This window comes from Alligator sinensis, unplaced genomic scaffold (assembly GCF_000455745.1).
Source record: "Alligator sinensis unplaced genomic scaffold, ASM45574v1 scaffold79_1, whole genome shotgun sequence".
In the NCBI taxonomy this organism is placed as follows: Eukaryota; Metazoa; Chordata; order Crocodylia; family Alligatoridae; genus Alligator; species Alligator sinensis.
The window spans coordinates 435,700-458,131 of record NW_005842706.1 but is presented as its reverse complement, the minus strand read 5'-3'; the positions used below and the strand labels follow the sequence as shown (position 1 = coordinate 458,131).

General features: G+C 42.7%; 3 protein-coding genes across 3 annotated transcripts; all 3 read right to left on the bottom strand.

Moving 5' to 3' along the window:
* Positions 1-301: 301 nt before the first annotated feature.
* On the bottom strand, positions 302-1,234 carry LOC102371598 (olfactory receptor 6A2-like). Its single transcript, XM_025216054.1, has one exon. It carries the CDS (start codon positions 1,232-1,234, stop codon positions 302-304), a length of 933 nt encoding a protein of 310 aa, XP_025071839.1.
* Positions 1,235-8,792: 7,558 nt separating this feature from the next.
* Positions 8,793-9,746, bottom strand: LOC102371341 (olfactory receptor 6A2-like). Its single transcript, XM_006034105.2, has one exon. The coding sequence runs from the start codon at positions 9,744-9,746 to the stop codon at positions 8,793-8,795; it is 954 nt and encodes a 317-aa protein (XP_006034167.1).
* A 10,230-nt stretch (positions 9,747-19,976) lies between these two features.
* Positions 19,977-22,432, bottom strand: LOC102371079 (olfactory receptor 6Y1-like). Its single transcript, XM_006034104.2, has 2 exons — positions 22,354-22,432; positions 19,977-20,953 (listed from the first exon to the last, which is right to left on the bottom strand). Exon 2 carries the CDS (start codon positions 20,922-20,924, stop codon positions 19,977-19,979), a length of 948 nt encoding a protein of 315 aa, XP_006034166.1. The 5' UTR covers positions 20,925-20,953; positions 22,354-22,432.

Genomic DNA, 22,432 nt, shown 5'->3' with positions numbered 1-22,432 from the left:
CTTAACTTTTTCCAAGGCAGGATTAAATCTGCCTAAATTATTCCTTATTAGTTTGTTTGACCAACTTGTTTCTCTAGTTAACAAGAAAAATTGAAAATTGTTTTAAAGTTTTTAATTATGCATAAATCACTTCACCTGCAACATCAAAAATATTTTTTACTTTAAAAAAGATAATACATTATTTAATGAGGGAGGTAGTTTTCACTATCCTTAATTTAAAGCTGTAGAAAAGGGAGGCAATGAGCATTCATAGGATCAAATAGTCGGTGTGTGGAAGTGTGCTCTAACTGGGACGGGTCCTTTACTGTGGAGTAAAGTTCCCTCTGAGTAAAGTCTTTCTCATAGCCTCTTTCACTTCCTTGTTTCTCAGGCAGTAGATAACAGGGTTGAGTAGTGGAACCAGGATTGTGTACAGCACTGACACATGCTTATTAGAGTTGAAAGATGAGATTGCCTTGGGCTGGGCATAGATGAAGATGGTAGCAGCATAGAAAATGACAACGACGGTGAGATGTGAGGTACATGTGGAGAAGGCTTTGATGCGCCCTTGTCCTGAGGGGATGTGCAGGATGGTGGAAATGATGAGAATGTAGGAGAGGATAGTGGTAGACAGTGGGACTACCAAAATAAGCAATGCTAAAATAAAGTCAGTAATTTCAGCTAAGTAGAGGTCAGTGCAAGCCAATTTTAGGAGGGGAGATACATCACAGAAGAAGTGATTGATGATGCATGGGCCACAGTAGGCCAGCCGGGATATGATTGTTGTCTTCATCAGAGAAATTAAGCCACCACTGAGCCAAGATCCAGCTGCTAGATGTAAGGAGACCCTGTGGTTCATGATGGTTGGGTAGCGCAGTGGCTTGCAGATGGCCACATAGGCCATGACAGCCAGGAGGGCACACTCAGTGCTGGCCAGTGCCAGGAAGAAGTAAAGCTGGGTCATACACCCAATGAAAGAGATGGTTTTCTTTTCAGTCATAAAATTCACCAGCAGCTTGGGCACAGTCACTGTGACATACCAGATCTCCAGGAAGGAGAGATTGCTCAGGAAGTAGTACATTGGCTTGTGGAGATTTTGGTTCAGCTGGACTGTCACAATGATGACGATATTTTCCACTAAGATCAATAGATAGATGGTGAGGAATATCACGAAGAGTAGAATCTGCAGCTGGAAAGAGCCAGGGAAACCCAGGAGAATGAATTCTGTCACTCTAGATTGATTATTCAGTTCCATTAAAGAGATTTTCACCTGCAGAAATTGATTATTATTACACCACAACCCAAGTCGGGCCCCATCCTGTTGTGGATTCATTTATGTATCTATTAGATGTATATCCTGCCATATCCAAAAGGTTCAGAGCAGCTTAGAATAAACAGGTAAACAGCCTACAGATGGGAAACAACAGTAGGTGCCAGAAAACCTGAGAACTTCACATCTCCACCCATCCTGTCACTCTGTCAGCTACTGTTTCCCTGTCCAGATGACCATATAAGCAAATCCTCAGGACAATCTTAACCATGTTTCCCAACTTCCACTTTTACATCTAGAAATAAAAAAAACAAACTTCTTCCTACTTCTTCTACCTATTGACCCACTCCCACTCTCCTGATTCACCTCGAGAAAGACATTTCCATGCTCCCTCAGTGTCTCTTCGAAGCTTACATCCTTTCTTCTACATGGGGCCTATGGTGGTTGTCCCTGTCCAAAAAACGCCCCCACAAAACAACCCAGTAAAACCAAACCCACATGATTCCTCCCTCTCCAACAAACAGAACATTGAATTAAAAAAAAACCCCAAAACTAAACAAAAAAACCCCATCTGTCCCTTGTTCACTACCAAAGGATGTTCGTAAGTGTCACCCTTTGCTGATGCCCCTGGGTAACATCTGGCCAGGGATATCTGTGGGCTTTGTATATCCTATATGCTGGATATTTCTCTCCTTCCATTTGGGTGGCCATGGTGGTATCTGAGCTGGGCTCCAGCCCTCCCCAGTGGGGAAGAGAGTGATAGCAGAATTTCTTCAGCTGGGATTTTATAAACATGTAATAAAACATAAGCCTTTCATGGAGAATTTAGAGCTGGAACCTTATAACTGGGGGGAGAAAAAAGTTTTTTCCATTAAATTGTTTGTATAAAAATTGGGGTTTTTTTTAATTTTTCAGTGCAATGGAATTTTTGGAGAAATGAAGTGCTTTCTTTGAGAGAGTTTAATATATCTCCTGAAAAGAAGAAAACATAGAAAAAGCTCATAGCCCCCAATTTTTGTTTTTTATTATCATAAAAAAAAATTTCTAAGGAAAAATTCTATGAACAATATCCCCCCTCAAACAGCAATAAGAACCAAAGCATAAAACAACCCATATCATACATAACCATTTTCCTATCAGTTCTACGTATAATTCAGTTCTCCCTGCTGTTTCATTGTTGAATAACGCTCTTCTTAATGCAAGTATACTTCTGAATTATCTTACAATAAGTAAATATTAACAATGGTCATTAAAATAATTAAATTCTGCTTAACTTTCCAGAGAGTAGCTAAAATATTAGTACATATTCTAGTCATTGGCATTAAACAAATAAGCATCTTGGACATTTCATCTGAGGTGCCTTTCTACTTTCAATGCTCATGAGTAACGTAGAGACAAAGTCAGATTGATAGATGGATAAAAATGCTTGAAATGTAATTTAATATACTTTTTTCATCTAAATAAATGATCAAAACATGAAGTTAGTTTGATTTCAGTGCAAATTTTTCCATAGAAAAATTGGGAAACAGGACATTTTTGTACTAAAAAAACAATTTTCCTTTCATTATGTTTTTTTTTTTTTTTTTACTCTGTTTCCCTGCTTCCACCCCTTACTTTTTTGCAGTGGTTAAAAAAGGAGAGAATGTGAGGAGGCTGAGAACCTGTTGGAAATTTTTGTAGAGGGGGAAATTTTTTTTTAACCAGCTTTAACTTTATTGTATTTGCAAGTAAATCACTGTCATCATCACATCTTATTTTTCAGTCTGAAGACAAGTATGAGCCCTGTTTCTAATCTGATATATTCTAATCTACCTAATGGAATTGAGTCTCTGGGTTGAAAATATCATCACTATATCACAGGCAATCTGATGAAGGCTATTCTTCACTTATTGAAACTTGTGCATGTTTAGGAGTTCCAGAAATTGGGCTAATTAATAATTGGGGTACCTAACTATGAATTTAGTAGCTTTACATTGGATCACATGATTAGAAAATTTGGGACAATTAAATTCTGATACAAGCAAATAACTTTGCCATACATTGAAGCATCTGGAAATGTGACAAACAGCGCTACGTACATTCCAGCTCTCCCTTGCCTTCGTCCCTTTAAAAAAAGCTATTCTGCTTAGAAAAGGCCAGTGACTTTAGAGAACTTATTTGCTAAAATGAGGTAAGACTTGCAGTTAGTAATATTGTTACAAATGGAAAAATGGGCTCTACTCTTAAAAGTGTCTAAAGGCATTAAATACCTAAACTCAATTCAGTGCTTAACATTTGGTTATATAACTCCTTTAGTCTCCTTAATTATCTGTTGGGATGACTCATTTAACAGCAATCACTGTCTAATCCAGTGCTTCCTAAACTGATTTTCTTAGTATATGAGGCCATGATATACTGCTCCTCTATCAAGGTCACATTTCTAAGGGTGCATGGGTGTCAGAGAGAAATATTAAGAGCTGATGGTGGACTACTGGTCCTACAAATTTGAAACCCTTGGTAATAATCTATCTGTAATAGATGGGATTTTCAAAGGACCACTTCAGCTGAAATGTTATGAGATTTGTATACCTAAATCATTTAGGTTCCTTTGAAAATCCCAGTCTGTATTTCTAGGTAAGACTGCCCCAGAGCTGGTCAACAGATCCAATAGGAAATCTTTAATATAAGACAGTACTATAGAAATTGCCCCTCCATATCAATGTATATACATACTACGTTTGTAGAAAGAACATCTAGGGGGTCATACGTGACTATAGCATGGAGAAGAGGAGAAAACATTTGAAGAAAAATAATTGTCCCTCGTACCAGCAAATACATATTCACAATGTTTTTGGTAGAACTGGCCAAAAACTTCACATTTCAGACTGCTGATGAAATGTTAAATTTTTGTGGGGAACGGTGTAGTTTTTCCTTCCCCCCCCCCCCCCCCCCTCTATGTTAGTTTGTTTACTTTTCTTACCAAGTTTAATTATGGGGAATATGGGAACAGCTTAGACTTACCAGCTGGCAAACTTGCTGTGGTGTTTATAAAGAAGAGATTTGAGTAACAACACTAACCTGAGCAGCCGTCATCTCCTGAAGGGCTGGACAGGTCAAAAGCATGGGGATAGGAACCTGAAGACTTTGTTCTTTAGGTTACTGGGCTTAATTGCAATCTTGTGAAGTAATGTGGAGCTGTGAAAATCCTAAAAAAAAGAAATTTCCTGTTCTCAAGGCAGTTCTTTTTGAAAGCATCAATATACAAAGAGCACTGATGGCAATCTGGGTCACAGGACCAGGGACTGAATATGTCTGGGATCCAAAATCCCCAGTCTCTTACATAAATGATCTGGCTTATTCACAGGTGCAGTATACCAAAACTGGTGTCGGGTCCCATCCAGAGAATAAATGGAAGACCCCTGGGACTATCAGCCCGCCCCCTACTGGCTTTTCATCTTTACATCTTGCAGTAATGTAACTAGGCTGATTTTCATAGAATTACTCTCATTCATAACACAGTGAGTGAAAGAGGGATTAGCTGCATTGACACTAATGAACAGGAAATAATTTACATAAATGAAAGGAAAATCAGCCTCATTGTCTTCAGCATAGTTACTCAATTTATGCTGGGATAAGTGAGAAGGTACTTGGATCTTCCTACTCAAAAACAGTTACTTGCTAGCTAAGATACAAGGGTCAGATCCTGTTCCACTTATCTAGTGTCTCAGTGGACTTCAGCACCCAAGTGTTCTCTTATTGCACCATGCTTAAGTCTGAAAAACTCCTAGCATGTCTACTTTTATAATGCACCATTGTTTTAACCTTGAGACTAAGTTATAAAAAGCTTTAAGGGAGATTTCCCATGCACTTCTTATACTGATGTTTTTAAGGTATTTGAGCAGCATGGACAGATTGTTATGCAGGCACTTATGGGTAGAATAGGACCCAATCCTTAGGGGCCAGATCATTTTCCACTTATTAGCTACCTAAGGGTAACAGTCTATTACTCTTTGGTCATCTACATGATTTAACATGGCATTTAATTGACTAAAGTGTCTAAGTGTGATCCTGTTCTACCCTGCTCAAGTCCCTGAAAAATATTAAAACATAAGGAGGAAGGATCCTTTTGCTTGCTGCTTTCTGTGACTTAATCTTAAAGGTGAGATAAAGGCATGTTACAGAAGTAGATGATTATTTCTTTTTTTTCCCAGGGGCTTGAACAAGGTAGAACACAATCACACTTAGACACCTAAGTTCGCTTAGGTGCCTATTAGGTAGTATAGGATCTATGCCTTACATGTCTAAAATTCAGTAAGAAAAATTACTTTTATTAAACTCAATAAGAGAAATGAAAGTGATCACTTTAAATGAGAAGTGGGAGTAAAGTCATGGAACAAAGAGTATAAAAAGCTGTTGCCAAATGAAGTGGATCAGCTGTGCTAGGGTGTGTCCTGGCACAGCTGATCTGCTTTACTGGGTGAAATGCAGGTGGTCTCTTGCTTCACCCATTGATCATGTTGGACAATGGGCAACATGTTCCCTGCTTATAGAGATGTACCCAGGATAATCTCTGGGAGAATATCTTTGTAACTGGGGAAAGATAGGACTCCTTTAAGAGAGGAAAGTCAAGTAGGCACTCCTGGAGCTTGAGGGGCCTGATCTTGTACAGAAATTCCTGGGGTTTGCAGGACTGGGTCCATCAAGCCCTGAGAGAACCTGCCTGGGGTAGCTGGAGTGTGCAGGCAGCTCTAGGCTGCCCACCTTCTTGTACCATTAAGCAAATAGACAGCCACCAAGAAAAAGTGGCACAAATAATTAATTACTGAAGGCATTTGTGGCATGACAAAGGGCATAGATAGCTCTGCTTTCACTTTGTGCCACCATCATTGTTATGGGGGTACAAATGCAACATCTGTTTCCAGACGAGGACAAATTAGCAAAATTAGTTATAGACCAAGTAAAAAAAAAAAAAAAAAAAGTTGAAATCTATGTATGTAAAATGACTAAACCATTTGAAAGGAAGACAGTTGCCATCACCTGTGGGACAAAGAAAGATTGAAGTTATAATGAGCCACAATACTGTTGTGTGTTAAACCCATTATTTTTAGTATCCAGGAGAACTGTGAAATTTTATTCCTAGGTCTATCTTTAAAGGATTTGGGTAGATTTATTTTCAGGATATTATTAGGCTGTTTCTCCCCATCTATTTAGTTTTATCTATTTCAGCTAGTGGCCTCTCCTTTTAGGCCAGAAGCTATCATGCTAACCCACTTGACCCACTCCCCCACAATTTGCATGCTACCTTCTATTCCTACTTGTCTTTCTCTTCTGGCTGTCCAGTGGGCCAGTGTCCCGAAGAAGACTACAGAATGAACTGGGTAGTGCATAGCCCATAGTTGGAAGTTCAGAGCATCTTCCGGTGAAGTGGGAAATGCAGGTTTAAATTTCCTTTAGATGGAGCTACATCTTGGTCTCTGATTCCCTGGCTAAGGCATTGGCGACCAGACTATCGGTGAAAAAAAGATGCATGGTTCTTCTCTGCCTTTTTACTTCTAGTAGTTACTGTATATATAAATAATTATATACATTTAAAATTACTTAGACTTAATGCTAGCTTTTCTCCAGGGTGATCTCCACTGGACTCCTGCATTAGCTCTTATACTAGGACAGCATGCAGGATGATATTTTTAAAGCCACCTACGTGATGCAGTCAAGCCAGCATGATATCAAAATGTTATTATCTGAAAAGACTATGCCTACATTTGACAACACTCCTTTAGACCACATTACAATTTCCCTTAGTCCTGCATATACACCAAGACCCACAATTTCAGAAGCTTAAGGTTTTGAACTTGAAACCATCAACTAATCTGTGTGTGAATCAGAAACCTCAATTTATTAGACAGATTAAAAAAACTCACCTTTGCCTGCTGGTGTGCAGATGTGGGTAAGGGACAGAATTGGGCACAGTTCTTTTTTCAACCACCCCCCTTTTCAGTAAAAAATGCAACATCAGCAGTATCTAAATACTTTACAAAGTCACAGTGCTCCTTGTTACACAGACGATACTTTAACATTCTGAACATTCTCATTCTGATGCTTTTAAAACAAGACACTTTTATTATTTGAGATTTTATTTTTTTGTTGACTTTCCTGGAGTTATATATAATTAAAAACATATCAATTAACGCCGCCCCCCCCCCCAACCCCATGCCTGTTTACAAACAGTATTTGTTTATATAGATTGGGATTTTCAAGCATGTCCATGGGAATGGGACCCTTAACCCCTTTCAGTATCCTTTTCAAATTTGAGGATACACTCACAGTAGCAACTCTTCATGGTTTGATCATCTTAGGCAGAATTCTATTTCTCTTTGTTCAGCCAAATAGCGGGTGGTTAGCCATTATTGCACTCAGGCCACAGTTTTTTTACCCCTTTCAGTATTGGACACATATGCATACACCAATACACTGAGCATGCACAGTAGGCTGCACATTGTTTGGGTATACATGTGGCTATGCATGTGTGTCCAGTTGGGGCACTTGGCTCAGAAAACAGGAACACTGCCCCCCGCAAAACCCAGGGAAACTTGGCATCTCCCTGAATACTCATGCCACAGATCAGGTAATATAAAGCAGCCCTAAAGTGCTCTTTTTGGAGCAGGACCTCAGATCAGCAAGGAGTTGGAGTAATAGGAGAAAGTATAAAGTAAGAGGGGCTGTGGTGTAGTGAGATGGATGCTGTCCTAGAGAAGGGAGGAGGGGCTGGGTCCTACCCTGGATGTTTGTTCCTAGCAGGGCAGGAACTTTCCTACTACAGTGTTCTTCATCCAGTTTATCCGATAGCTTTTAAATGCAAAGGGGGCAATGACTCTGCTTCAAAAGGATTCATACTAATGCCAGACCTATGGCTTGGGGGTTAGAGTGCTGTGCTAGCAAGTCAGAGAGATGCAGGCTCAAACGTGCATTGGGTGAAGGAAGCTCAGAATCTGGGTCTCCTCTCAGTTGCCTGCCACTCAAGTACTGAGGCTAATACATGGGAGTGTCCTTCTCCTCCCCTGAACCATTTTTCCATATAAATGCTTAGGTACATAGCCTACTGTGTAGGCTCAGCATGTGTACACACATAGTTGTGCATCTACAGCCCAAGGGTAACAAAATCACAACCCACAATTGCCAAAAATAACACATGCGATTAGAAAACTGCCTACATTCTTTTTGGACCTGGCACTAAAGGCTTTAGGGATTTAAATCATGGAGGCATTCCTGGGAAACTTACTCATGTTCTTAGATTCTCAGAGGAAGCTTGGGAATGAAAGTACATACATGCAACTGGATTTCAATGGGATTCAGGAGGTTAATAACAAGAGAGAGGTTAATGGATAGTTCAGTAAATTCTCTATTCTGCAAATCTCTCTCAAGGACTTACATGCACAAATATTGCCTTTTAGAACTGCACATTTAGCAGGAACCAAGTTTCTGGTTCCTTTAAGTTATATCACAATGCCAGCCATAATTCTTTATCATTCAGCACTGTTTTACCTTGAGTCTCTAATGTACCAAGTTAATATTTTTTGGAAAAAATCCCTTTGCTGAACAAAGTCTTTTTAAAGGCTGCTTTGACCTCCTTGTTCCTCAGACAATAAATAATAGGGTTGAAGAGTGGTACAATCACAGTGTACAAGACTGAGATCAGCTTGTTTGAATTGAGGGAGGAGATGGCTTTAGGCCTGGCATATATGAAAATGCTGGCAGCGTAGAAGATGATAACCACTGTGAGGTGGGAGGCACAGGTGGAGAAAGCTTTCTGGCGGCCGTGGGCTGAGGGGATGTGTACGATAGTGGAAATGATGTAAATGTAGGAGAAGATGGTGACGCAAAGTGGGATCAGCAAGATGAATAAGACCAGGATGAAGTCCGTCAGCTCAGCCAGGGACATGTCGGTGCAGGCTAAGGTCAAGAGGGGAGACACATCACAGAAAAAATGGTTAATAATATTGGGCCCACAGTACGTCAGCTGAGAGATGAGGAGCACCTTCCACATGGAGATGAAGAAACCACTGATCCAAGACCCAGCTGCGAGATGAGTACAAAGAGCTCGGCTCATGATTGCTGGGTAGCGCAGTGGGTTGCAGATAGCTACATAATGGTCGTAGGGCATGACAGCCAAGAGGACACACACAGTACAGCCCAAGGCAAGGAAGAAGTAGAGCTGCATCATGCAGCCCACAAAGGAGATGTGCTTGTTTTCCATTAGGAAGTTCAGCATGGTCTTTGGGAGAGTGACTGTGATGTACCAGATCTCCAGGAAGGATAGGTTGCTCAGGAAGAAGTACATGGGGGTATGGAGGTGACGGTTTCTGTGAACTGTTAGAATGATGACTGTGTTCTCTGTCACCACCAGCATATAGGTGATAAGAAATACTGAGAAAAGCAACACCTGAATTTCCAGAGTGGAGGGAAATCCAAGGAGGATGAATTCACTGACACCTTGATTGCTTTGATTTGTCCTCTCCATATCTGATAACTAAATAGCCTTAATGAAAAGAAACAGCTGCATTGACAATCTCTCTTTCTGTAATGCAGGCATCATTTGTGGTGTTTTCAGAGGTGCTGTAAGAAATAAGGCGACCAACTTGCATTAATTTTAATGTATAGTGCTCTTGCTTTTGCCACTACTTACTACTGCTGCTCACTACATCACCCATTGTTGCTACTACTATTACTACTTAATCTGGAACAGATGGTTGTCTGGACTTATGGATGATTATTCAGAGCAGCTTAAGCAAACCAGTTAACCCATTTCCACCAATTGTTTTCTATTTTATATTACCGAGACTAATACAGATTCAACCTGGTGAAACAAAAGTTGACAGTACAGCTTTCCATCTATTCTATTTCATGCTGTTCCTGCTTTGAATGCATCAAACAATTACGTGTGGATGAGGTAAATGTTTTGTTGTTCTGATGAAAAAATATTAGAATAAAATTTGGTAGAGCAGAATACTATAGGACACGCACACAAATCAAATTGAAATGAGATGAGCATGAAACAAAATGCAACATCTCAATTTCAAATCATTTTTGACTTGGGCACATGATCAAGTTCCCATAAGGGTATGTGTGGGGGGAGGGGAGGGATTTAGCCATCAGTACAAGGGTAAACCGTGGCATATTTACTTTCATTTACCCCTTTGAAAGAGAGGCAATGTAGCACATGTTGGCTTTCAAGCATGTATGTAGGTAATTATAGTGGAACAGCTGACTCCCTATCCTCCATTACTTAGAAATCACTTGTTTGTATGCCCATGCCTCTGGAAATATCTCTGTTTAAACATAATAATTGAAATCTATATATTTCTACACATGGTTTTGTTCATAAAAAAGCATTATAAAACAGGTACCCAGATAAGAACTGCCTTCTGCTTCCAAAAGTGCACAGTAGTGTAAGTAGGGGTGGGTGCTGACTCGAGACTTGGAGGCCAGCATCACTGCCAGCTTGCTTGCTACCACTTTCCAAAGTGCAGCCACCACTACTGCTATCCTAGCTGCTGCTGCTGCTGCCGCCCAAGTCCCAAAACTGCTTGTTATGCCTCTAAGAACCAATCCAGATTTAATCCATTGACGCCAAACTTTCTGCTAAATATGCAAGTACTTCAAAGCATAACATGAATAGAAAAACTTAGTAGAGTGATTCTGGTTTTCCTGCATGCCAGCTGAGATCAGAAATGTATGCAGCTGACTGATATAGTATTTCTTGTGTACAAGCCTGGTATGTTACTCATTATTTTAGTTTAAGCATATCTGCAAGTGTTATATACTTGGCCATCAGCTTTAAGAGAAGGATTATTTAAATAAGAAAGGAGATTAAGGGTTATTGTGATTGGTAATGATAAACTAGGCTGAGATTTTTTCAAAGGAGGCTAAAGAAATTAGGAACTCACCTTGCTGATTTCTATAGATGTAATTGATCCCATGTGTTATGAAGACTGGGTGAACTAGGCAAGTTTATTCTCTTCTGTGTACCTCAGTTTCCTTGTGCATAAAATGTAAATAATGTTTGCAGACCTCTGTCAGCTTTGATTTTTTTCTGATAAAAAGAACTTTGGAAAATCTTGTGCTGTTATTTATTCCTTTGCCTATTACCAGAACAAAAGAGTTTAGTGGAATTGAAGGATAGCAAGTTTCAGACTGGCAGATTACATAATTTGTTGATACAGCATACAGAATTAACCAGACTCTGATTGCTGACTCTCATAATGTTATAATTTGTAAAAATTTGGTGTTACTTTGTCAATTATTACACCAGAAGGATAACAATTAACATGAGATATAAACTCTTAGAGCAAAGTCTCAAACAGGTATAAACTGTCATGGATTACACTGAAGCTATGAAATCTCTGCTTCAGGGTTCCTGCTTTTAGGAAAACTTCTCCTCTGGACTGCTGATTTAGTGAGTTTGTCATTACAGTTTTTCCCTGTGCTTTTAAGTAGAGAGAAGTGGAGTTAGTTTCTCATCCCAAAGTATTGACAGGATTTAAAAAAAAATAAAAGTTTGGCTACATATATGGAAAGTAACAATGAGAGAGGTTGTTTTATAGGAATTTGGCATCCAAATACATTAGAAAGTGAAATAAAAGGGGTGGGACTTGAAACTGAAAAAGGCAAAACATTTTCACATCATGTATAGTTAGTCTGTGAGATTCATGGCCACAAGATTTCACTATCCAAGTGAAACACTGGATGCTTATATGAAGAATTGGACTATTCAGAATGGCAAGGATATCTGTTTTGGATCACAAGCCCACCCATTAACTGATGGGGGATAGGAATGAACTTTTCCTGGGAGTCAGGTATTCCCTAACTTCCTAATGTAGAATTTCTTGCACTTGATTTCCTCATTTTCTTCTCAAATAGCTGTGATAAAGAGCAGTAAATAAGTTACTTACCTTGTCAGGTTATCAGCACCTCTGAAGTCACTATCTCATGGGTTGCACTCACTTAACACAGATAAAAATAATATATCAGCTTTCACCCGGATGGGAGAAAATACAAATGCAAAAACAAATAGGACACTTAATTCATTCGGAGGGAAATGTCCTTCATCTTGAGGCTGGTTTGCTCAAATTGCTATGACTTCCCTAACCATCATCCTACCCTTAACTTTGGAACTGAGAGTTTCTTCTCCTACACTGTGACTTGTTCAGGCAACACCTATGAACAATTTATGCTTTATATCTTTCCCTCTGTTCCAGCCTGGTGAGTGATGTCAACTGACTGTCATATTCATAGCCCTTAGATTATCCTGCAGTCAGTCTTAACAGGGAAGGTGATTAACCAATTGCAAAACACTACTGAGGGAAGTGAGGAATAGAATATCTCTTGATAACTTAAAATCAACACTAAATGACTTGCTGGAAAACACTATATTATTGAGATTGTTGCATTAATAATTTAGTTAACTTGCTTGATCTCTGTAACATGGGGATTCTGAGAAGATCAAATCTTAGTTGGTAGGGTTGGAAGGGACCTGAACAGATCATCAAGTCCGACCCCCTGCCATGGGCAGGAAAGAAAGAAAGCTGGGGTCAAGTGACCCCGGACAGGTAATTATCTAGCCTCCTTTTGAAGACCCCCAGCATTGGAGCGAGTACTACTTCCCTTGGAAGTTGGTTCCAGCAACTAGCTGCCCTGACTGTGAAGTAGTGCTTCCTGATATCCAGCCTGAATCTGCTCTCAGTCAACTTACGGCCATTATTCCTTGTTACTCCCGGTATTACGCGGGGGAACAGGGACTCTCCCATAGCCTGCTGGTCCCCCTCAGCCAGTTTGTAGATGGCCACTAGATACCCTCTCAGCCTTCTCTTGTGGAGGCTAAACAGGTTCAGGTCCCATAGTCTCCGCTCGTAGGGCCTGCCCTGCTGCCCCCTGACCATGCAAGTGGCCCTCCTCTGGACCCCCTCCATGTTGTTCACATCCCTCCTGAAGTGCGGCGCCCAGAACTGGATGTAATACTCCAACTGTGGCCTGACAAATGTCACATAGAGGGGGAGGATCACCTTCTTGGACCTGCTCGTGATGCATCTGTGGATACATGACAAAGTGCGGCCCATGTTCATTTTGGAATCGATAATGACTCCAAGATCCTTTTCTGCCTCTGCACTGACAAGAAGGGAGTTCCCCAGCCTGTAGGTATGCCGCTGGTTCTTCCTCACCAGGTGCAATACCTTGCACTTGTCAGTATTGAAACCCGTCCTATTCTCATCTGCCCACCCCTGTAACATGTCTAGATCTAGCTGCAGCCTGTCTCTCTCCTCCAGCATGCCCACCTCCCCCACATCTTAGTGTCATCCACAAATTTGAACAGGGTGCTTTTCACCCTCTCATCCAAGTCGCTGATGAAGATGTTGAACAGTGCGGGTCTGAGGACAGAGCCCTGGGAAACCCCACTGCCCACATCACTCCAGGTTGAAAATGACCCATCCACCACCACTGTCTGGGTGCGGCCCTCTAGCCAATTTGTGACCCATCTGACTGTGTAAGCATCGACGCCACAGTGGCCTCATTTTTTAATGAGAATGGGGTGAGAGACGGTGTCGAAGTCTTTCTGGACTTTAGGAAGGCCTATGTCCACTGTAACACCTGTGTCCAAGGATTTTGTGACCTCGTCGTAGAAGGCCACCAGGTTGGTCTGACAGGATCTGCCTCAAATGAACCCATGTTGGTTGCCCCTAAGTATGATCCCCCCTGCTGGTCCCTTGCAGAAGTGCTCCTGGATAATTTTCTCAAAGAGCTTCCCCAGGACCGAGGTAAGACTAACAAGCCTGTAGTTTCCTGGGTCCTCCTCCCTCCCTTTTTTGAAAGTGGGGACCACATTGGCCCTTTTCCAGTCCTCCAGCTCCTCACCAGAGCACTATGAGTGCTCGTAAATCTGTGCCAGGGGTCCCACAATGACCTCTGCCAGTTCCCTCAGAACTCTGGGGTGGAGATCGTCAGGACCTGCTGATTTGAACACATCTAGTCCCACCAGAAGTTCCCTGACTAGGTCCTCACTGACCCTGGGCCTGGTAGCACCTCCCCTGGGTCCATCAGGGATCCCAGTGGGGGGGATGCCCCGGTCCCTGCTCAAAAAGATGGAGGCAAAGAAATTATTAAAGAGGTTATCTTTGTCATCTGGTGTGACCACTAGATTTCTTAGCGTATCCTGCAGACGCCCTATGTTACCCGGTACCTTCTTTTTACCCCCTATGTATTTAAAAAAGGACTTCTTGTTATCCTTGATCTGGGATGCTAGTCCTAGTTCCATCTCCACCTTAGCCTTCCTAACAGCACCCCTACAGTCCTGAGCAATGGAGGTATAATCCTCCCTGGTGATGGCCCCTCCCTTCCATTGGGTGTATGCCTCCTTTTTGGCATTGAGATGTTCCTGGATGCTTTTGGAGAGCCATGGGGGCTTTTGAGCACTCTTGCCCCCTTTCATCTGCATTGGGATTGTCACCCTTTGGGCTTGGAGGATCGTCTCTTTAAGGAAAAACCACTCTTCCTGGACTCCTAACTCCTCTCCCCTCTGGGACCTCAGTGCCTCCTCGACTAGTCTCCTTATCTCATTGAAATCCACCCTCCTGAAGTCTTGCTGCAGGCCTTTGACACCCTGTGCTGGATGGTGAATTCCAGCAGGTGATGATCACTATCGCCCAGGTGGTTGAGAATCCGCAGTCCACTCACCAGGTCATCTCCCATGGCCAGGACCAGGTCCAACAAGGCATTTCCCCTGGTGGGGCTGTGCACCTCCTGGGTTAGATGGAGGTCCTGTAACTTGGCTAGGAACCTATGTGAGTGGTCAGACCTGGCTGACTGCTCTCCCAGCAGATGTCCAGGTAGTTTAGGTCCCCCATGATGACCACGTCCCTTGACCTAACTGCCTCCGCGAGCTGACCTGAGAATTCCCAGTCCAGCTCTTCCCCCTGGTTTGGTTGCTTGTAGTAAACCCCTACCGTTAAGTCCCTTTCCTCCAGACCTTTTTGTATACGGAGCCAGAGCACTTCAGTCTGCACATCCTCTGACCCAATGCTGTTTGTTAAGGATGTGTATTGCTCTTTGACGTAGAGCACCACGCCCCCATCTTCCCTCCCTGTTCTATCCCTCCTGTACAGCCTATAGCCCTTGATGTTTACCTCCCAGTCATGCGTTGGATCCCACCAAGTTTCAGTGAGCCCCACTATGTCTGGGTTAGTGTTAGCTAGCAGGAGGGCGGCAAGCTCCTCGTGCTTGTTCCCCATGCTACAAGCATTAGTGTAGAGGCGTTTAAGGCCTCTTGGAGGTGTATGCACTGCCCCCCTAATCCCAGGGTTATCTGGGCCTCTGTTTCTTACCTGGGTATTTCTTGTGCTCATTTCCTGTCTTGGCTGGGCTGTTCTTGGTTCGGTGTTCCATGGCTCCTCTGTCCTCATCTCCCTCTTCCCCCGATGAGCCTAGTTTAAAGCCTGCCGGAGGAGATTGTCCAACTTCTTCTGGCCTCAAAGTCTTTGGATCACCCCAATGGATATATCCTGTTTCACCTTTATCTCCCCATGTAGCAGCCAAGAGGAAAGATTTAAGAGTGAGTGTGGCTTAGTTAGATGAATGCTGCACTGATAGAAAGATGGATCTGAGTTCTGGCCCCTACACCAAATGCCTTTTCTGGCCAATATGTATTTAATTATTCTAAGCAAAATGGAATGGCTTCAACAGAAGGGGGCATGGAACACATTACAGATTGCTCTTTAGAGTTTCGGGAATGTACGTGAATTGTCCTTTGGGAGATGAAGGAATTTGACCTAGGTCTCCTACATCCTGGGTATTATTTGGATAAAAGAGAGGCACTTTTATTCACCTTGTTTTTCAGAGCACCTAGAGTCCCTAAGAAACTGGGAATGCAAAAGCTAATAAAATATTGGACATCATAAGAATGGAATTGGAAGCAAAACAGAAAACATCACTATGCCATTATACAAATCTATGGCCCACACACATCTTGAATACTGTGTGGAGTTCTGGTCTTTGCATCTCAATACAGATGTACTGTATTTACCCAAATCCATACATGGAAAATTTATCAATTTGTCTAATTATTGGAGGATTGCCTTAAATTCATCCCCCTTTAAACCATGAAGGGTGTACACGAAGTGAATAAGGAGCTGTTATTCTCCAGGTCCTAGAACTGTAGCCCTATGGGGAACCCACTGAAATTAGCAGAAGATGGTTTTAAAACTAAGAACAAAAAGTTACTTTTTAACACGGTGTATAGTTAACTTGTGGCACTCATTGCTACATGAGGTTGTAGAGGCAGAGAGCATAACCAGGTTTAAAAAGGGACTAGGCAAATTAATGGATTAATACCTATTAAAGAGAGCAATCAGGGGTGTATCTAAACACACTTTAAAATGGTGGGTTCCCAGAAGGGTATGACAGCAGATATATCAGTAAATATAGAGTCTCATATGGTTCATATAATCTCCCTCTAAAGGGGGCAGTAGAAGGGCTGCAGCCTTGTGCACTCAAGGTAAGCATTTCCCTCTGTTTGCAAAAGAGGTGGGTGTCAGGGGAGCTGGTGGAATGTGCCAAACATGCTTTGGAGGGAGCTCTGTGCAGGAGCCACCAGTGTAAGTCCCTGGTGGCTTATGGGATTGTTAGAATACAGGCTGGTCCACCAGGATCCCTCAGCCTTGTCAAAGGTGTCCCACTACTTGATGACTGGATGGGAAGAGAGGGTGGGATGGTGGAATATGTGGAGCATAACGTGTGGACATGGCAGTGGTGGACTGTTTGGCAGTGAACCAGTTTGATATCTCCCATCTTGCTGTGGTGTTGTAGTTAGGCATGCCCTACTCTTAAGGCAGGGGTCCACAACAAGTTCTGGAAGGCTGAGGGATTTGGGTGGGTGGGGACAGCCTTTGTGTAGGACCCCTTGGATGTAGGCAAGGACAGTGGGTGACATGGTAGCTTTAATCTCTTGGAGTAAGCTGCAGGGTGTACTCAATATGGGCAGCTCCATGTACTGAGGCAGTGCAGAAGGATCTTCTCACCTTACCTGGAGTAAGAGAGGCTCCCTCTGTCTGATGGCCAAAGCTGTATCTGGGCCTTCCACTTAGTCTGGGTGGCTCTAGGTTGGGCTGTGGATGGTTTAACTCTTGGGGGAGGGGTTGATATGGAGCTAAGGAGAGGTGGGTGGTGGTGGGGTTGTGGGGGCAAGGTCCACCCTCCTTTTTCTTCCTTCTCTGCCCTTTTTCCCTGGGAAGCTTCCCTGTGGCACATGGTTCATAAATTTGTGGTGGTGCTGGGTGCTGGTGGTATTTGCACACTTCCCTTGGGCAGGGAATGCCACAACTCTTTTTGCTGGCTCTTTGGGTACTGTTGGTAGAGATGACCCAGTGTTTCTTTATGAGGGACCCTGGAAGGAACCATGAAGGACCCCTCCACTTCTTCCCTGGCCCCTGCTGCTAGCTAGTTGGTGACCTGGAAGCCCTCCCAGGGCTCTTGCCCTGCCATGGGAGCCTGGGTGGGGTACTGTGGGGAGTAGGAGCCCTGGGCTCTCGCTGTGTGTGGGAAAGGAAGGGTGAATTGCTGGAAGAGTGGTCCTTGGTGCCTTCTTGGGCTGCACAGTGTGCATGCAGCCGGCTGGTGTGTGTGGAGAGGGAGGACCAGGTGGGAGGGGACTGGGGGTTAGTCAGTTATGCTAAAAGCAGGCCTTGGACTTCTCCAAGGGAAAACCCTTTTATCCTAGAGTCCTACAGATATACAAGCCTATTCCTGCTTCAAGTACCTGTGAAGTGTCTGAGTTGATACTTTTTTTGCTTGGGACCACTAGGGCTAACTCAAATTAGTTGTCATTCAAAGTGCATGTGTAAACGGCTTTCTCACATCTGTTTTGATGCAAGTCAAAGTCAGAGATGCTTAGATTTGGGACCCCACTACAGAAAAGGATGTGGACAAATTGGAGAGTTCAGTGGGGGGCAACAAAGATCGTTATGGTGCTGGGGCATATGACCTGTGAGGAGAGATTGACAGAACTGGGCTCATTTAGTCTGAAGATTAGAAGACAGAAGAGATTTAATAGGAGCCTTCAGCTACCTGAAGGGGGTGGGGGTTCAAAAGAGGATGCAGCTAGACTGTTCTCAGTGGTGGCAGATAACAACAAGGTGCAAAGGGCTCAAGTTGCAGCAAGGGAAGTGTGGGTTAGATATTAGGAAAAAACTTTGTCAGAAGAAGGGTAGTAAAGCATTGGAACAGGTTACCCAGAGAGGTTGTTAACTCTCCATTCTTGGAGGTTTTTAAGACTTGACTAGATAAAGCCTTGGCTGGGATGATTTGCTTGGGGCTGGTCCTACTTTGAGCAGGGGGTTGGACTAGATGTGACCTCCTGACGTCCCTTCCAACCCTCATTTTCTATGATAAATCCAGTCTGGTTTTACAGACAAAGACCCACAGGGAAGGGGAGGCGTGCTGCTGATTTACTCGGCCATAACACACACACGGGGGAGGTGACAAGTGAAAGACAGGACTTGTCACAGAGGGTGGACACAGGGCATTGCTGCAGCAGCTTGTAGTGGTGGTATTTCTGGGATCTTCTCAGGCTGGGAGTGGCCATGGCAGCAGTGGAGGGATGTCCTCCCCTTTCCCCCTAGAGGGGATGATGGCATAGGCCTGAGCCCAGGTGGGGAGCAGGAGCCTGCAGCAGCTTGGAGCTCCTGCTCCCCTATTCAGCCAGCCAGAAATTCCAGCAAGGGTTGCAGGGAGACCACTGAGCTAAACTACTATGGCACTTCTTATGTTGTTAAGGTGGGATGGCTAGTGCAGAGGTAGGTACATTTTGCTCCTCCTTGCTGCCTTTTAAAAGTTAGTCTTGAAGCTAAGATGGAGGTGTGTTACAGAATCAGATGCATTTTTTTTCAAGGACTCCAGCTAGGCTCCCTGAGATGCCCAAGTCTCCTTAAATGTGCAGTAGATGGAGTAAGATCTGGCTTCTAATATGCCAAGAAAAAGGAGGAGGACTAGACTAGGCTTTAAGGAAATACTGTAGAACTCACTGGTGTTCTGGTTGTCCCAACTCTGAGGTGCCCTTTAGTTTGTCACAGTCTGGTACATACTAGATATCACCATGTAAAAAAAAAAAGTCTAAGTGGCTTTCACACTTGTTACCTCATCCAAGTAGAGGCAAAAAGCTGCATTAGCTCCCATACTGCTCCCTCTTCCTGTACAGCTCACCAACCTGGGCAAATAAACATAAAGCACAAGCATAATTCACTTAAATGAAAAGCTACTCAATTACGTGGCAGCAGCAGTAGGTTGTGTTTTTATTTTTGGACTGGCCACTAGAGCGGGAAACAGCGTGCATTTTGCTTGCATATTATAGTAAGCATTATTACAATTTTTTTGTTTGTTTCATAATGGGCACTGTACTTTTCATAGGAGGAGTGACAGATGCATACTTTTTTAAGTTGAAAAGCAAAGACTTATTTATTGATACAGTACAATAGCATCAACAGACCAGAACCAAGGTCAGGGCTCCATATACAGACATATAGTAAAAAACAGTCCCTGCTCCAAAAAGTTCACAATCGGATGAGATGAGCACACACAAAAGGAAAGAGTCCAGATTTTGAGAAGAAGGATTAAGGATGGAGCAGGGAGGGACAGAGTAATAAGACCTGTTTTCAGACATTGCTGGATCAGCCTGACCCACTTGCACAAAGCCGCTTCCCCAGGAGCTTTAACAAAGTTCTCCAGTACTCCTTCTGCTAAAAAGGGTCTTCTTCAAGGCATCCTTGACTTCTGTATTCCTGAGGCAGTAGATGAGGGGGTTCAGGAGGGGCACTACCACAGTGTACAGCACAGACACCAGCTTGTTGGAGGTGTAGGTGTACATGAGTTTGGGCCTGGCATAAGTGAAGAGAGTGGTGGAGTAGAACAGTACCACCACAGCCAGATGAGAGCTGCAGGTGGAGAAGGCCTTTTGCCTGCCCTGGGAGGAGGGAATCCTCAGCACAGTGGTTAGGATGCAGATATATGAGGTGATCACAATGCACAGAGGCACCATGATAACCATCAGGGCTAATAAAAAGTCCACTAGCTCAGCCAAAGAGGAGTCTGTGCATGAGACATTCAGGAGTGGAGAAATGTCACAAAAGTAATGGTTGATTGCATTTGTGCTGCAGTACTTAAGGTGGGCTATGAAACTAAGTTTGATGGTGGAAGTTACCAAGCCACACAGCCAACAGCCAGCAGCCAGCTGAGCACAGTACCCATTGGTCATAATTGCTGGGTAATGTAGTGGATTGCATATGGCTAAGTAGCGGTCATAGGCCATGACAGCCAAGAGAATATACTCTGTGCACACAAAGGTTACAAAGAAATAGAGCTGTGTCATGCATCCTTGGAAGGAAATGTGCTTGTCCTGGGTCAGGAAATCTATCAGCATCTTGGGCACAATGACTGTCACATACCAGATCTCCAGGAAGGACAAGTTGCCCAGGAAGAAATACATGGGTTTCTGCAGCTGGTGACTGGCACGGATGACAAGGATGATGATGACATTTTCCATTAGGGTAAGCGAATAGGCCAAGAAGAATATGGAGAAAAGGACTAACTGCATCTTGGTGGAGGTGGAGAATCCCAAGAGAACAAAATAGCTGACGTTGGATTGGTTTCCCTTATCCATTCCTTATGGACAGTATCTTCCTTTTCCACCTGCAGAGAATGTAATAATGATGAAATCTTTTCTTTCTACTATAAATCCATTATGATTCATTGCCTGAATTAAAACAGCACAAAGGACCGAACAAAGACAAGAGGCCCATGTAGCTAGATTCTGTATAGAAAGTGTGAGAAGAAAGGCCAAATGTCAAAGAGGGTTTTTTTGTTTGTGGGTTTGTTTGTTTGTTTGTTTTTTTGGGTGCGGGGGGATGTTTTTCCTAAATCTGAGTAGACAAGAGAGATACAGAGCATAGGTTTTCAGATCAGGGCTTGTGGCCTTGGTCTTTGTTTGTACAGTGCACAGTTTGTACAGTAAGAAATATGTTTAAAATTCTTTTGAGGCAGAAGAAGGAATTCAACCCTTGTCTCTTACATACAAGTTACCCTTTGTGGCTCAGTTGCCCATTTTCTAAAATGGGCATGCAGATATAATCTCCTTTTATAAAGTCCCAGATTCAGAAAAGGTCAATGGGTCCTTAATCTACAATATGGGTTCCTGGGCACAACAATACAGCAATCTTAAAATGCAATAATAAAAATAAGAACAATACTGTGGATGATGGTGAAAAGAAATGAAGAAGCACAGAGAGGACACAATTTTGTGAAACAATACTGTGTTTTCAGGGAATACAACCCACTCAAGTGGAATAGGAACTGGGATGGAATTTTTAAGTACACCTAAGAGATTTAGTATCACAAGTACTGGAGACTAAGTTAAGCTCAGGCGATGCTATGATGTCCTATACACCAATTACATTAAAAGTTGAATTTTGTTCAGTTATAGCATGGTCAGACCAGTCATTAGACTTTCTTGGTATTTTTGCTAGTGAATCTTAAAAGAGATTCTGTCTTTCCCAGAAAGAGGTTATTAAAAGCCTTGCCTCTTGCAAAATTTATCCTGACAGGTTAACACTGGAGGAATCAGTTCAGTCTGCAGGTTCCTGTTGGGCTTCTTCTAATAGAATATTGGATCATATAAAAATAATTAAAGATCCCAAACAGCAGCCCTCTCTATTCCCTCCTCCCACACACACTTTCCTGCTTTCTCTGTGATATTCTTGTCACTCCCGCAAGTCTAATGCATAGAACTTTTAATTCTCACCAATCTTAATTAAGGACATGTATAGAGATGAACATGTGTGCATGTGCATGCACAGACACACACAGGCAATACTTTTGTAAGGAGTGTAACAGAGTAAGGCATTCAGTTTTTTATGGATTTCAATAGATTACAGATGCACTTTTGAACATCTCCAATCGATTTATATAGCAAAAAGTTAATCTCAGCTCTAAACCATTTTGGTATTTGTCTGTACATTTTATGCATTTCCAAAAGTAAATGTGCAATTCGTCACTCTTACAACATACCCACCCCCACACGCACACGACTTGACCTTGGATATTGTAAGAGCAGAGTGAAATCCAGTCCACATTTATGTACTCAGCCTCAGTAAGATCTCGAATAAGTAAATG